The sequence below is a fragment of the Aulonocara sp. 'chitande type north' Nkhata Bay genome, linkage group LG5 (genome assembly GCF_057382095.1).
Source record: "Aulonocara sp. 'chitande type north' Nkhata Bay isolate Kocher_YH1m ecotype deep benthic linkage group LG5, A_spYH_male_GT1.1, whole genome shotgun sequence".
NCBI lineage: Eukaryota > Metazoa > Chordata > Actinopteri > Cichliformes > Cichlidae > Aulonocara > Aulonocara sp. 'chitande type north' Nkhata Bay.
In genome coordinates, this window is record NC_141348.1 from 25,135,497 (window position 1) to 25,146,946 (window position 11,450).

The 11,450-nt window shown below is 41.6% G+C and overlaps 1 protein-coding gene across 1 annotated transcript; it reads right to left on the reverse strand.

The window, feature by feature from the left end:
* Positions 1–1,282: 1,282 nt before the first annotated feature.
* Positions 1,283–10,162, reverse strand: slc25a20 (solute carrier family 25 member 20). Its single transcript, XM_086292434.1, has 10 exons — positions 10,005–10,162; positions 9,816–9,929; positions 6,247–6,339; positions 6,020–6,147; positions 5,822–5,912; positions 5,538–5,655; positions 3,770–3,842; positions 3,567–3,676; positions 3,090–3,214; positions 1,283–1,920 (listed from the first exon to the last, which is right to left on the reverse strand). Exons 2-10 carry the CDS (start codon positions 9,918–9,920, stop codon positions 1,858–1,860), a joined length of 906 nt encoding a protein of 301 aa, XP_086148560.1. The 5' UTR covers positions 9,921–9,929; positions 10,005–10,162; the 3' UTR covers positions 1,283–1,857.
* Positions 10,163–11,450: the final 1,288 nt, after the last annotated feature.

Genomic DNA, 11,450 nt, shown 5'->3' on the forward strand with positions numbered 1-11,450 from the left:
AGTCTTTTGTGCTCCTCTGCTCCCCGGGTGATGGGGCTGGGGTGTTTGTGGGGGGTTGGAGGTTGATATCTGATCTTCTGAGGATCTTGTGATCTTCTGCTCCTGTCCTCCTTTTACAACACTGACTATTGTATTCTACAAGATACATGATTCTGATCTTCTGATGATCTTATGATCTTCCTCTTCCTGTCCTCATTTTGTATCACGGTACAAACATAAAACCCTGTTATGGTACAAAATGGTTTTGGTAATATGACTCAAACAAAAGGGAACTTTTTGCATGCATAACTTAAATGGATGAAGGAAGAAGAGAAACTCGAATTTAGAGTTACACTGAGTTTATTTTTGGGAAAAACTGCCTGAGGTTTTTATTTTTATTCTAACCTCTTAAAGGGACTCTGCAGCTGCTGAAGACGATAAGGCAAATCATTGTTTAAATTTCGATCTGGCAATTTGTGCAGCCATTTCTGGCTCAAGGAGTTTCTACTCCAGGAAGAAATACACTTTAAGTTGACGACTGTGATTGTGGGTGTGCATGTCGCAAAAGTCCAAGCTGATATGATTTCAGATGGTGAATCTCACACGTAAAGCAGCAGGTACTGCAAAGAAAAACCTCCAATTACTAATTAAGATGATTTATAATACTTTCATATTTTTTTTACTTGTTTACATTTGTTTCAATGATTATAAGTAATTTATATTTATGCTTTGCTTTTGTTGTAGTTGAAGCAGCACCATGAAGCAAAATTATGAAAAGCAGGGAAACACTTTTTCATACACTGGAGCCTCCCTGCTTTTGAGATTAAGCTTAAACTTGTCTTTGTCAGAAAGTTCACACTTCTGGCTCCATCAGGTGACCCTAAACCTGCCTTTAGTTATTCTGCTGAGGCTGCTCGAACTCTTCTGCCCCCGTCCTCGTGTTTAAATGTTAATGCATACAACTATTTATTGTATCATTATCTCTTCTAAGAAAACAAAGACAACTTTTAGATATAAATGAGACAAAAAAATGATTTGTATGCATTTATGTATTTTAAGGACATAGAAGTTGCTCCACCCCAGTATGGTTTCCTCAAAAAACTCAAAATATCAAAACTGCTTATTTAGGATTATTTGAAATTGATGATATGCTGCCAGCCTGAATAAAGACATGCAGACAGGAGGAGAGCAGTTGGGGCTTTTCCAACATCTCCAACTACAGTAATCACACACTGAACTGGTAAAAACTGGAAAAAAAACTGGAGACATGACAGAAAAAACAACAACAAAAAAACAGCAGGAATTTTTTTGTTGTTTATGGATTCTGATTTATTTATTTATTTTTACAGATGTTGCCATTCATGTGCTGTTCGATCACAGCCATTATGCCTATTCCTATAATTTCACATTAGTCAGACAGAAAGTGAAGGTTGTGTTATCGATCACTGAGGATGCAGACAGTTCAGAGGTGTGTGTTGCTGAGAGCCCGGCACACAAAGCACGAGAGAATGCACCTTTTCCCTGATACGTCCACCAGCTCGCAGATAAAAGGTAAGGCACATGTTCACTTCACTCCATTTTTTTAAAACATAAAAAACTCAATTTAAAAAAAAAAAAAAAAAAAAAAGTAAAACAAAAGGAGTGAGAACATTCGACTGAGTGTGTGTGTTGTGTGTGTGTTGGCATGGTTACAGCCAAGCCATCACGATTTTCCAATCAACATTTTCCAATTGACTCTCAGCAGGTCTGAACCATCCACGTGTTGCACTGTACCAAAATGTTTCAGAAACAATCAAAAAGTTGGAAATTCTTTAAAATCTCTTCAGATCCGTGCGTGCGTTTCCCAGGGATCACAAACGAGGTGACGCCGAGCCTCCGTCACAGGTTTGGTGCCAACCAGTTCAGGAACTTCATTGCGAGCTCAAATCCTAAGAAACAAGCCTGGTAACAAAAAGACGAGAAACAAAAACTGTTTAGTCTACGAAGCGGGGAGGAAGTAAAGCTCAGCACAGATACGCAGAAATAATCAGCTGGCTTTTATTCGAGTTATTTTTATGTGGAACAGTGAGGCTCGCTGTGCTTCCCCTGTTGAAATTAACACCAGACGCTTACTGTGTACTTTAAAGTGGTGTCACTTTGTTAGCAGTCATCTGCATGTAAGCCGATACTTGTTAGCATTGGAAAATGTGAAGGAGGGTGTAAACTTTAACTCTATTTTCATAACTTTTACAACTTTTCCTGCTGATATCAACCTCCCCAAAGGCTATTCATACTACAAAAAAGTCGTATCCAGACGTAGTTTTTCCATGTATGAGATAAAATGTGCCAATTAATCATCTTTAAAGATGCCAGTAGGCAGATATTTTGCAGATTTGCTGTTTTGGAAATGAATACAGTGAATCTGGGCTTTGTTTATGGTCCAAGAGTTAAACTGTAAACTGTATTTAAAACGATGCAGTGGGCTGATATGTAGAAAAATACTGGCAACCACCTCAGCCTCCCAGTGGACACATCTAGACTATCAATTTCAAATTCCTTTGTCACCTTGTTCTTGAGTTATCACATTCACAGTATTTTCAGAAAATTTGACCTGTGACCTTAAAATTGAAGTCACTGAGATTCAAATTTGTTTATCGCAGTTATCGCATTATCAAACTTGATGTCCTTGACAATACCCCATCAGCCTCTTACAGCTGAGGTAAAAAACATAAATAACAATCAAAAAACGTGTTTATGAATGTGTATGAAGAATGAGGGACTTGCAGCAGATGTGCTTGTGTGCAGTTGTCCTGAAAAACGGCTCCACAGGGAGCCCGAACAGGAAAGGGAGTGATGGAGGAGTTCACCATGATTTACAAAGATCAAACAAGCTGCATGAGAAGCACAAACAGTGGCTGCAGTGAAAACGTCTCATTGCTTTGACTGCTTCAGCTTTTGCTTGCTGTCACTTCGCCTCTGCAGAAGGCTGAAGTGCACAAACGGCACGAACAAGAGTAGCACGCACAAACTGGCTGTTCTACATTTTTTTTTAAATCACTTTATTCCCATTCCAGTGTAATTTATCTCTTTTTGCATCAATCATGCCTGAAGAATAAGTGAAGCAGACTCACCGCGTTTGCAGGGAAAGCTCGAAGCATGACAGCGTTGAAGCCCTTATACAGAGAGGCCACGCCCTCCTCTCTGATCAGCTCCCGCAGGACATCACGGAAACCGTTGGGATACTTCCCTTCAGGAGCTGAGAGAAAGACACTTTATTAACTTGGTCACAGACAACGTTTTAAAAGACAAAGCTGCTTATACCAGGAGGAGGTCAGGCAGCGGACAGAGAAACAGGACTCATCTTCAGTTTTTCTGACTGATGAAAAATCAGCTTCAAACTTTCCACAGGCTACAGAGCATCCTTACATTTAGCATGAATGTAATTTTTTTTTTTTTTTAAATCACTGAACAAAATTAAACTGAAGATGATCTTAAAATACAAAAAGTGCAAAAATCTTCAAATATAAATCAGCAGAATTGAAAAAAAAAAAACAAACTCCAGGATCTGCAGCACTAAACTAGGATGGATACTGATCACAAACACCAACCTGTCTGGAAACGCGACTTGAGTACGTCGGGGGGAATAGCGACAGCCCAGTTACAGATGCCGGCCATCCCTCCTGCAAACAGCACACTGGGAATACTGAGCTCGTTATGGCTGCGAAGACAAGAGTACAAGTCCCAATGCTCAGACGGCCTGTTTTATATAAACACACAGCTGCAAATGCTGCAGGGCAGAGCAAATATGAACCTTTTTCCTGCAGGTGTCAGGAGATTCTTCAACCACTCATAAGACATGAAGTACATCCCACTGGCTGGAACATCTGAGTTACAAAACAAACATACACACACACACACACACACACACACACACTGTTTGAACTTCATAATTTTCCACTTTAACACCCCAAACAACTTAAATATGACTACTTTACCCAATGACATTTAATAAAATGGATTAAAGTCATAATTACTTTAATTTAAAGATCAAGTGTTTGACGTTTTCTGAAAGCCTGTAAGAGCTGTTTAACCCTTTCCTTCAGTTTTGAGCCCTCAGATGTGGTTTGACCAAAACTAGAAGAGATCTCGGGTTTTTTGGAGGGTAGCCCTTGTTAGCCGTTCAGGCAGAGATCGCCCTGTGATGGTTTTCATCTTTACACATCAGAGACATGGTGATAATCAGAATGAGTTTCACTGAACTTGAATACAGAAGTATCTTGTTTTTTTGGTTTTTTTTCAATTCCACGTCCTCGGGTGTGCTGGTTTGTTCTTCCTCATGAAAACGTGGTGCCTGTGTCACTCACGGCGAGACTCAGGTGCTGACAGTTTCGTGTGAGTTAGCAGCTAACGTGGCCTCGAGCTGCTTCTCTGCATGCTCCAGAAGTATCTCACGAATAGAGTGTTGGCATTCAAACGCGACCCATCTAAACACTGTCGCAGACCAACACCCAGCAGGACAATGCGCTTCACCACACCATAAACAATGCACAACAGAGAGCCCAAGTCCTGCAAACCGCCTAGACCACAACCCCATCAAGGATCCGTGGGCCGCACCCAAACAATCCTGCCCCACAGATACCCCACCCCTCAACCCACAGGACCCGAAGCATCAAAGGCCTACGCCTCAGTGGAAGACACCACGGGACACCCCCACCCCATTTATACTTTTATTTAGTTTTACATTATTGTAATCTTTCTGATACGTTTTTACCTTATTGTGCTATAGAATCTTGTTTCTACCAGTACAAAGATCTAGTTTTTTTTGCCAAGTGAAAAACTTACCAACTCAAACTGAGAAAATAACTGCAGAATTTTGAGATGATATCCAGAAAGTTCAACTTTGTATCTCCAAGATTGTGTTGTTGCTTTTTTGAGTGGCATCCACATGAACTCTTTACCCCAGGAAAGCTTATATATAGAAAACCTTGAAGCTCTTTTCTGAACTAGCACTTTCCGTCATGTTTCATGCTTGCTCTTAGAACAAAATGACTGGATTTGCATCAGAAGGAAAAAATGAGTTTCATACCATTCTTCTTATGTTATCCATTTATACTTTTTCATCGGCTCTAACAGAGGAATCTCCCAACTTTGGGATAAATAAAGTCGATCTGATCTTACACAGTACTGGGAAGGTGGTTTTAATGTTGTGTGGATGAGTGGATAGATGCACACAGTGCGACAGAACAACTAAAGCAACTTTGTTCTTGCTGGCAAAGCAAAAACATCAATTTCACTCATTCTATGTCATGTGGTAGGAGTTTTTCTGATGGTGGTGCTGGTCATGAACCAAACACTGCAACAATGTGGCAGCAGACACAGCGACATTAACAATGGAGGACTTAAAATAGCTTTAAAAACATCTTGGGAAAGGTTACATGAGCATGTTTGTCAGGCCTCCAGGGATTTGGTTAGTAAAACTAAATGTAAGCAGAAAGTTTGTGAAGACATGACATGAAGTGTTAATATTTGATCTACTAAGAAATGAAGAGCAAATAATGAATATTTAAGTAAAGCAGCACCTCTCATGAGGGTCAGAGCGGTGCCTTTGTAGACTCCCCTGATTCCAGACTCTCTGTACAGCTGTTTGACGCAGTCCATGGGTCCTGCGTACTTCACCTCCCCCGTGGAAGCTTGAATCTGCAGACACACACGCATAATTTTACACTTACTGAAGATTTGTTCCAAATAATAACTTCTAACCTTTGACAGGAGGGGCTGAAAGAAATACTAGGCGTTTCCACACGTCGAATCAACTACTCAGGTAACAAAGTGAGAGCAATCAGATGCATGTTTAACCTCTGACCTGTAGGAGACATTTGATGCGCTCTCCAGGAGCCATGATGGCTGTGGTGAACACGCCAGACAACATCCCAGCAGCAAACAGCTGTGGATACCTGCAGGAGACAAGAGAACGGGGCTGATATACTCTCAGAAATCGACCACAGAGCGTCTGACAGGATCAACCCAAACTGTCGCCACCCGTGACAAAGCAATGACCTACGTAAGGATATCATCGGGAGTTCTCTGTTGCAGTTTCTTTCCCAGCCCAAACCCAAAGAAACAGACAGCAAACATGGGCGTGACTCCGATTATGGGGGCTGCCATTCCTTTATAGAGTCCTTTAATACCCTGTAAAGGAAGACGAGGAGGAGGAAACATCAGTTTGAGGACTCAAAAACAATATTTTAGTTAATAAATGCCAGAGTTTGCATCAGTGTGCATGCTCACCTCTTTGGCTAAAGTTTTTTTACAACAGTCTATGGTCCCAGCATACAGGAGGCTCTCGCCAGGTTTGGGTTTTGGTTGAGTTTGTAAACGCACCTGAGAGAGGGAGCGAGAAAAGGATGTGAAGTGTGCAAATAACCTGAGGTTTCCATGGAAACGTGCTCTTTTCTTCTTCTTGTGGACTGCGTGCATGATTTAATCCAAACACGACCACCAGATACACAAAGTACACAACAGATTTACATGTAGCTGGTCATTGACTGACTTTACACTTCTCATCGACCTTCTCCTTTCATGTCGTTTCTTCTCTCATGTGTTAAGGTGTGCATCTGCTTTATTTATAAATATTTCTGTAGCCTCCTTTGCAAATCTGAGCACCAGAAAGGACCTCTGTCTTCCTCTGAACCTCCTTATACTGTCTGCTCAAGAGCATGAGTGGAAGAAAAAGGTGGGAATCACAGAGTAACTATCAGTACGACACACTGACCAAGATAACAATGAAATCACTTGTGTAACATGTATCATGATCAGGGCGCACTTCAGAACCTGAAAAGATGATTAACAATCAAAACAGTTTACTTTTCTTAAAAAAAAAAAATCGATTCATTCATAGTAGTTTCACGTCATATTCTTCACCTGGCTGCAGTTTGACACTGTGCACTCAGCTGGAACAGCGCCCTCTAGTGAAAAAGCCCTGCCTAACTTCAAATCTGATTATTTTAGCTATTTAAAAAGGGTCTGATTAGACTTATCATTTAACTAAAGGCATTTAACACTAAACACCACCAAACCCCAGGTAACTTAGATGTGCTGGTTTACTATCGTGATGATAACGGGAGCTGAAATATTAAAATTGCCTGGTTTACTTTAAAAGGAACTGATGAGGAAGCTGAAAGCTCAGTTGGGTTTCGTTTTAGAAAAAAAGCAGCTGCTCTGGTTTAGCAGCAGGTTTGACCAGTTTTTGAATATGCAAATGTAATCTGCATGCACGCTGCTGCCAGAGCTCTGCTGGGTATCACAATCTCAGGACTTGGATTTAACACTGGAAACAGTTTCAGATCCCATCACTCTATCCTGTACGGGGAGGTCGGGTGGACGCCACCCTGAGAGAAACCCCCCAAAACAACTCCAGTGTCTCCTGTTTACAAAACCATTCTTAATAATCTAAGATGTCATTTATCAAGTGAAACAAGTGAAACCCTGCCTTTGACCTGCCTTTCTACAGAACAGGGAACATGGACCTCATAGTTGGAAGAGACTTCAGAATAGGGCTGTTCATATATCTATCGGAACTCTATTGTTTCATTTTATGCTATGGTTTGTTTCGTGGTGTCGCAAAATAAACTGTTTACGGCAATATTTTTTCATTGTTTTGATGGTCACTGTAGTGGCTATATTAATTTCGTAAAGTTCTCTCTTATATTTTATATAACCACACTATGGACAGACAAGCACCTGTTTTTATGCGTTGTGGTTAGCAACAATCCGCTTGTTTATGGTCCACATAAACCTTTCACAATAAAGCCCAAGATCCTGTTGAGACTTTTCAAAATAAACTGAATCACGTGAAAGAGCAGATTATTTACGGATGAGAATTAAAAAAAGAGCCGCCAGGTGCTAAAAAATAAACCTTAGACTCAAACATTAGAACAGGCTTTTCCCCGCAGCACGCTGTGTAATAAATACAAAGAAAACAGCGGCTGTTACAACTTATGTCTAAAAATGTATCGTTTCATGCATCGGTTAAAACACTCGACTCCAGCTACATGACGCGCAGCTGGAAACACTTCACGCAAGTCGAGCTGCCCGAGATTCACAGAATTTACAGAAAATGTTACATTTTTGTGATTTATATCGTTATCGAACGATAGATGTCTTATATCGGGATATGAGATTTTGGTCATATCGCACAGCCCTACTTCAGAAGGTTATTGACAAATACGTCACCTTCTGCGCGGTGACGGCATATATAATGAAAGGTTTTGCTTTTTAGTGATTGGTTATTTTCATATCTTTACAGAAAGAGGTTATGTGAATTAAGTCTAATTTGTATATTTGTGGCTCTCCTCGACTGCTTGTCAAATTATTCTTGGGCAAGAAGCCCGAATTACCCCTGAGGACTCCATCTCAGTCTGTGTGTGATTGTTTGGTAAAAACACTTGGGACAGGGTAGTGCTGTGGTGTGCACTCTTGAACAAGAGGGGGTGTGGGGTCTTTTCCTCCCCAAAACATGCATGTTTGGTTACCGGGATACTCTAAACTGCCCATAGGTGTGAATGTGTTACCCCTGCGACAACCTGTCCCATGTGTACCCCCCTTCTCTGCCTGCGACAGTGAACGCCTCCAAGCCAAACATGTAAAGCTACCTGCTGTGACGGCCCCTCGTGAATAAAGGAGCAGCCAAAAATAGCATGTTGGAGTAGAAAGGAACTTCCCTAAGGACCCATTTTACCTGAAAACATGTATTTTATGAAAGAGATGATGTACACCCAAAATATTTACAGCATAACAGAGGACATGCAATGGGTGGAATTTTTTTTCTACACACTTTACATACAGGCTGTTTCCACTGAATTTAAATGCAAGTTTAGGGCAGCTTGAGATTTTTCATTCATATCAGAATCTGAATGTTAGATATGTACGCATTACTTTTTTTGATTTTAACTGATAATCCATTTTGTAATGTAGCGCACTCCCATTTATATAGCGCTTTTCTAGTCTTTAGACTACAAGTCACATGTTAACATCACCTTGTTCTATACACTTTAAGCAATTTATCTACTTCCCCTCCATGGCCAGTGCAGAATCACTAATTAACCTAACATGCATGTCTTCAGGAGCTGAGCTCTTGGAGGAAATTCCACACAGCCAGGCTTCAAACCCAGCACCTTCACCTACTGTGAGGTGACAGCAATACCGTTGCAGGAACCACTTATCCAATTAAAGGGCGCAAGAGTGTTTCTGCAGCTCAGAGATGACCTTTGACCCACTTTCAAGCTGTGAAGTGACTCAGCTCACCTGGAAGCATGCAGGTGGGCTGTTACTGATTTATGGAGATGTTCACGGTTCGCACGCGACATCAGCCCATCATACGAGCTAAAGCTTTATTTATGACGTAGCTTACACCAAAACTTTAACCCTCCACCACCGTGCTGACAGGTGCTATGTGGTGTTTGTGCCTTGTTTGTAACATGGTGTGGTGCATTATAGCCAAACACCACAGGACTTTGTTTCAGCAGTCTTTGCAAGGATAAGCCATGACTTCATGCAGGCTGAAACTGGACAGCACACAGGCTTGATTGAATTATCAGCAGTATTGATCTGATCTTGAGTGTCTGACGCAGTGACAGCCCTCCTGCATGTATCCAGGTGAGCCGAGTCACTTCACAGCCTGAAAGTGGGTCAAAGGTAATCTCTGAGCTGCAGAAACACTCACACTGAACTCACGGTTGTGTTTCACTAACACCCCCGAGGCCTGCACAAAGTGTCCCATACACCTCACACCCTTGCTGTGCGTCTAATACATGCACAGCACGGTGGCAAATAAACCCACGCAGCTGTTTATTGTTTACTTTGATCGTGTCCAGTGGGTGTCCGGCGAAGACCAGGCAAACCCCTCCAAAGCCTCCAGCGAAGAAGTTCTTCAGCGGGCTGATCGGCTGCGGCTGCTTGGACATGTTTACAGTCTGCAGGAAGGAAAGCGGAATGAATGAAGCGCAGAGGAAACACAGAGGTGCCGGAGCCAGCCGCTAACACCTCACCTGGTCGGGCTTTCCTAAGGGAGAGAGACGGATATCTGCGAGAGCTGAAGCCGCTCCGGTCTGCTGGACCTTTGACCCACTTTACCCGGACCGATCTGACTGCAACACTGCTGCACTCCTGTGCGTTTCTGTTTGTTGTCCGGCGGAAATGGTGAGCATTCTTCTTCTACTGGTTTTTATCAGACTGACTACTCGATGCACACAAGTACTCCTGCCCTCTGCCGTTTAGTATTCAAGCTCCTGACATCTTTGTAACCCTTTAAAGAAATAATTGTCAGAACATGGCTTAAAAAGTGTTTAAGGAATCTTCTGACAAAATTTGAGTGTAATGTTTGCTATTTATTCCTTAAAAAATGTATTATAAATGTACACTTTGTTTCATTTTTTTTACATTGATGATGTAGAAGTCTCAAAAACTGATGGATCAAAGATGATACACTTGTCTTGTATTTCAGTGAAGTGAGAAGTGTTGGAGTCTCAAACATGGTAAATGTGTTTTCTAAGTGTACTCACCTGCCACTTCATTAGGTACAAGTGTTCAGATGCTCCGTAATTCAACTATCTAATCAGCCAATCACATGGCTGCAACTCAGTCCATTTATGCCTGTGGGCATGATCAAAATGACCTGCTGAAGTTCAAACAGAGCGTGAGAATGGGGAAGAAACAGAGTGTGGCCACCTCTCGCTCTCTTTTCTTCCAGCGTGTCTTTTGATCTGTCCTACTTAGTTACCTCACCACCAACCGGCCTACAGTTCACACAGGCTGACTAAAACTGGACAATAGAAGATTGGAAAAATGTCTAATGAGTCTAATGAGTTTTGATTTCTGCTGCAACATTCAGACGGTTGGGTCAGAATATAATGAAAGCATAAAAGCTGTAACGGTGTAGGGAAAATGTTCTTTGCACATTTTGGATCCCTTTGTGCCAACTGAGCATCGTTTAAACACCACAGCCTGGTTTGGTATTGTTACTGACCATATCCATCCTTCTGTCACCCCAGTGTTCCCATCATCCAGTGGCTGCTTCTACCACGATCATCATGCCGCAAAGCTCAAATCATCTCAAACTGGTTTCTTGAACATGAATATTTCACTGTTTTCAAATGGCCACCAGATGCATCCAACAGAGCACCTTGAGGATGTGATGGAACGGGAGAGTCTCACCACTGATGTGTAGCTGACAAATCTGCAGCAACTCTGCGATGCCGTCATGTCAGTATGGACCAACATCTCAGAGCAATGTTTCCAACACCTTAGTTGTGCAATAATGTTTAAAATAAATTGAATACAATAAATATAAAACAAATACAATAATTAAATGATTCTGAACTCTGAATAAAACAAACAAACAGCCAAATCTGACTTCAACATTTGTTGTGTCGTTAGTGCAGTGAAGACTGTGAATGAGGATATTCTGCCCCGCAATCACACTCTCAAAAATACAG

Excerpts from the sequence above, each read along its gene's own strand:
- slc25a20 (XM_086292434.1), bottom strand. The coding sequence starts at position 9,920 with ATGTCCAAGCAGCCGCAGCCGATCAGCCCGCTGAAGAACTTCTTCGCT. Across the intron at positions 6,148-6,246 it reads AAAAAACTTTAGCCAAAGAG|GGTATTAAAGGACTCTATAA; the intron begins GTGAGCATGCAC and ends CTTCCTTTACAG. Across the intron at positions 3,843-5,537 it reads CGCTCTGACCCTCATGAGAG|ATGTTCCAGCCAGTGGGATG; the intron begins GTGCTGCTTTAC and ends TTTGTAACTCAG.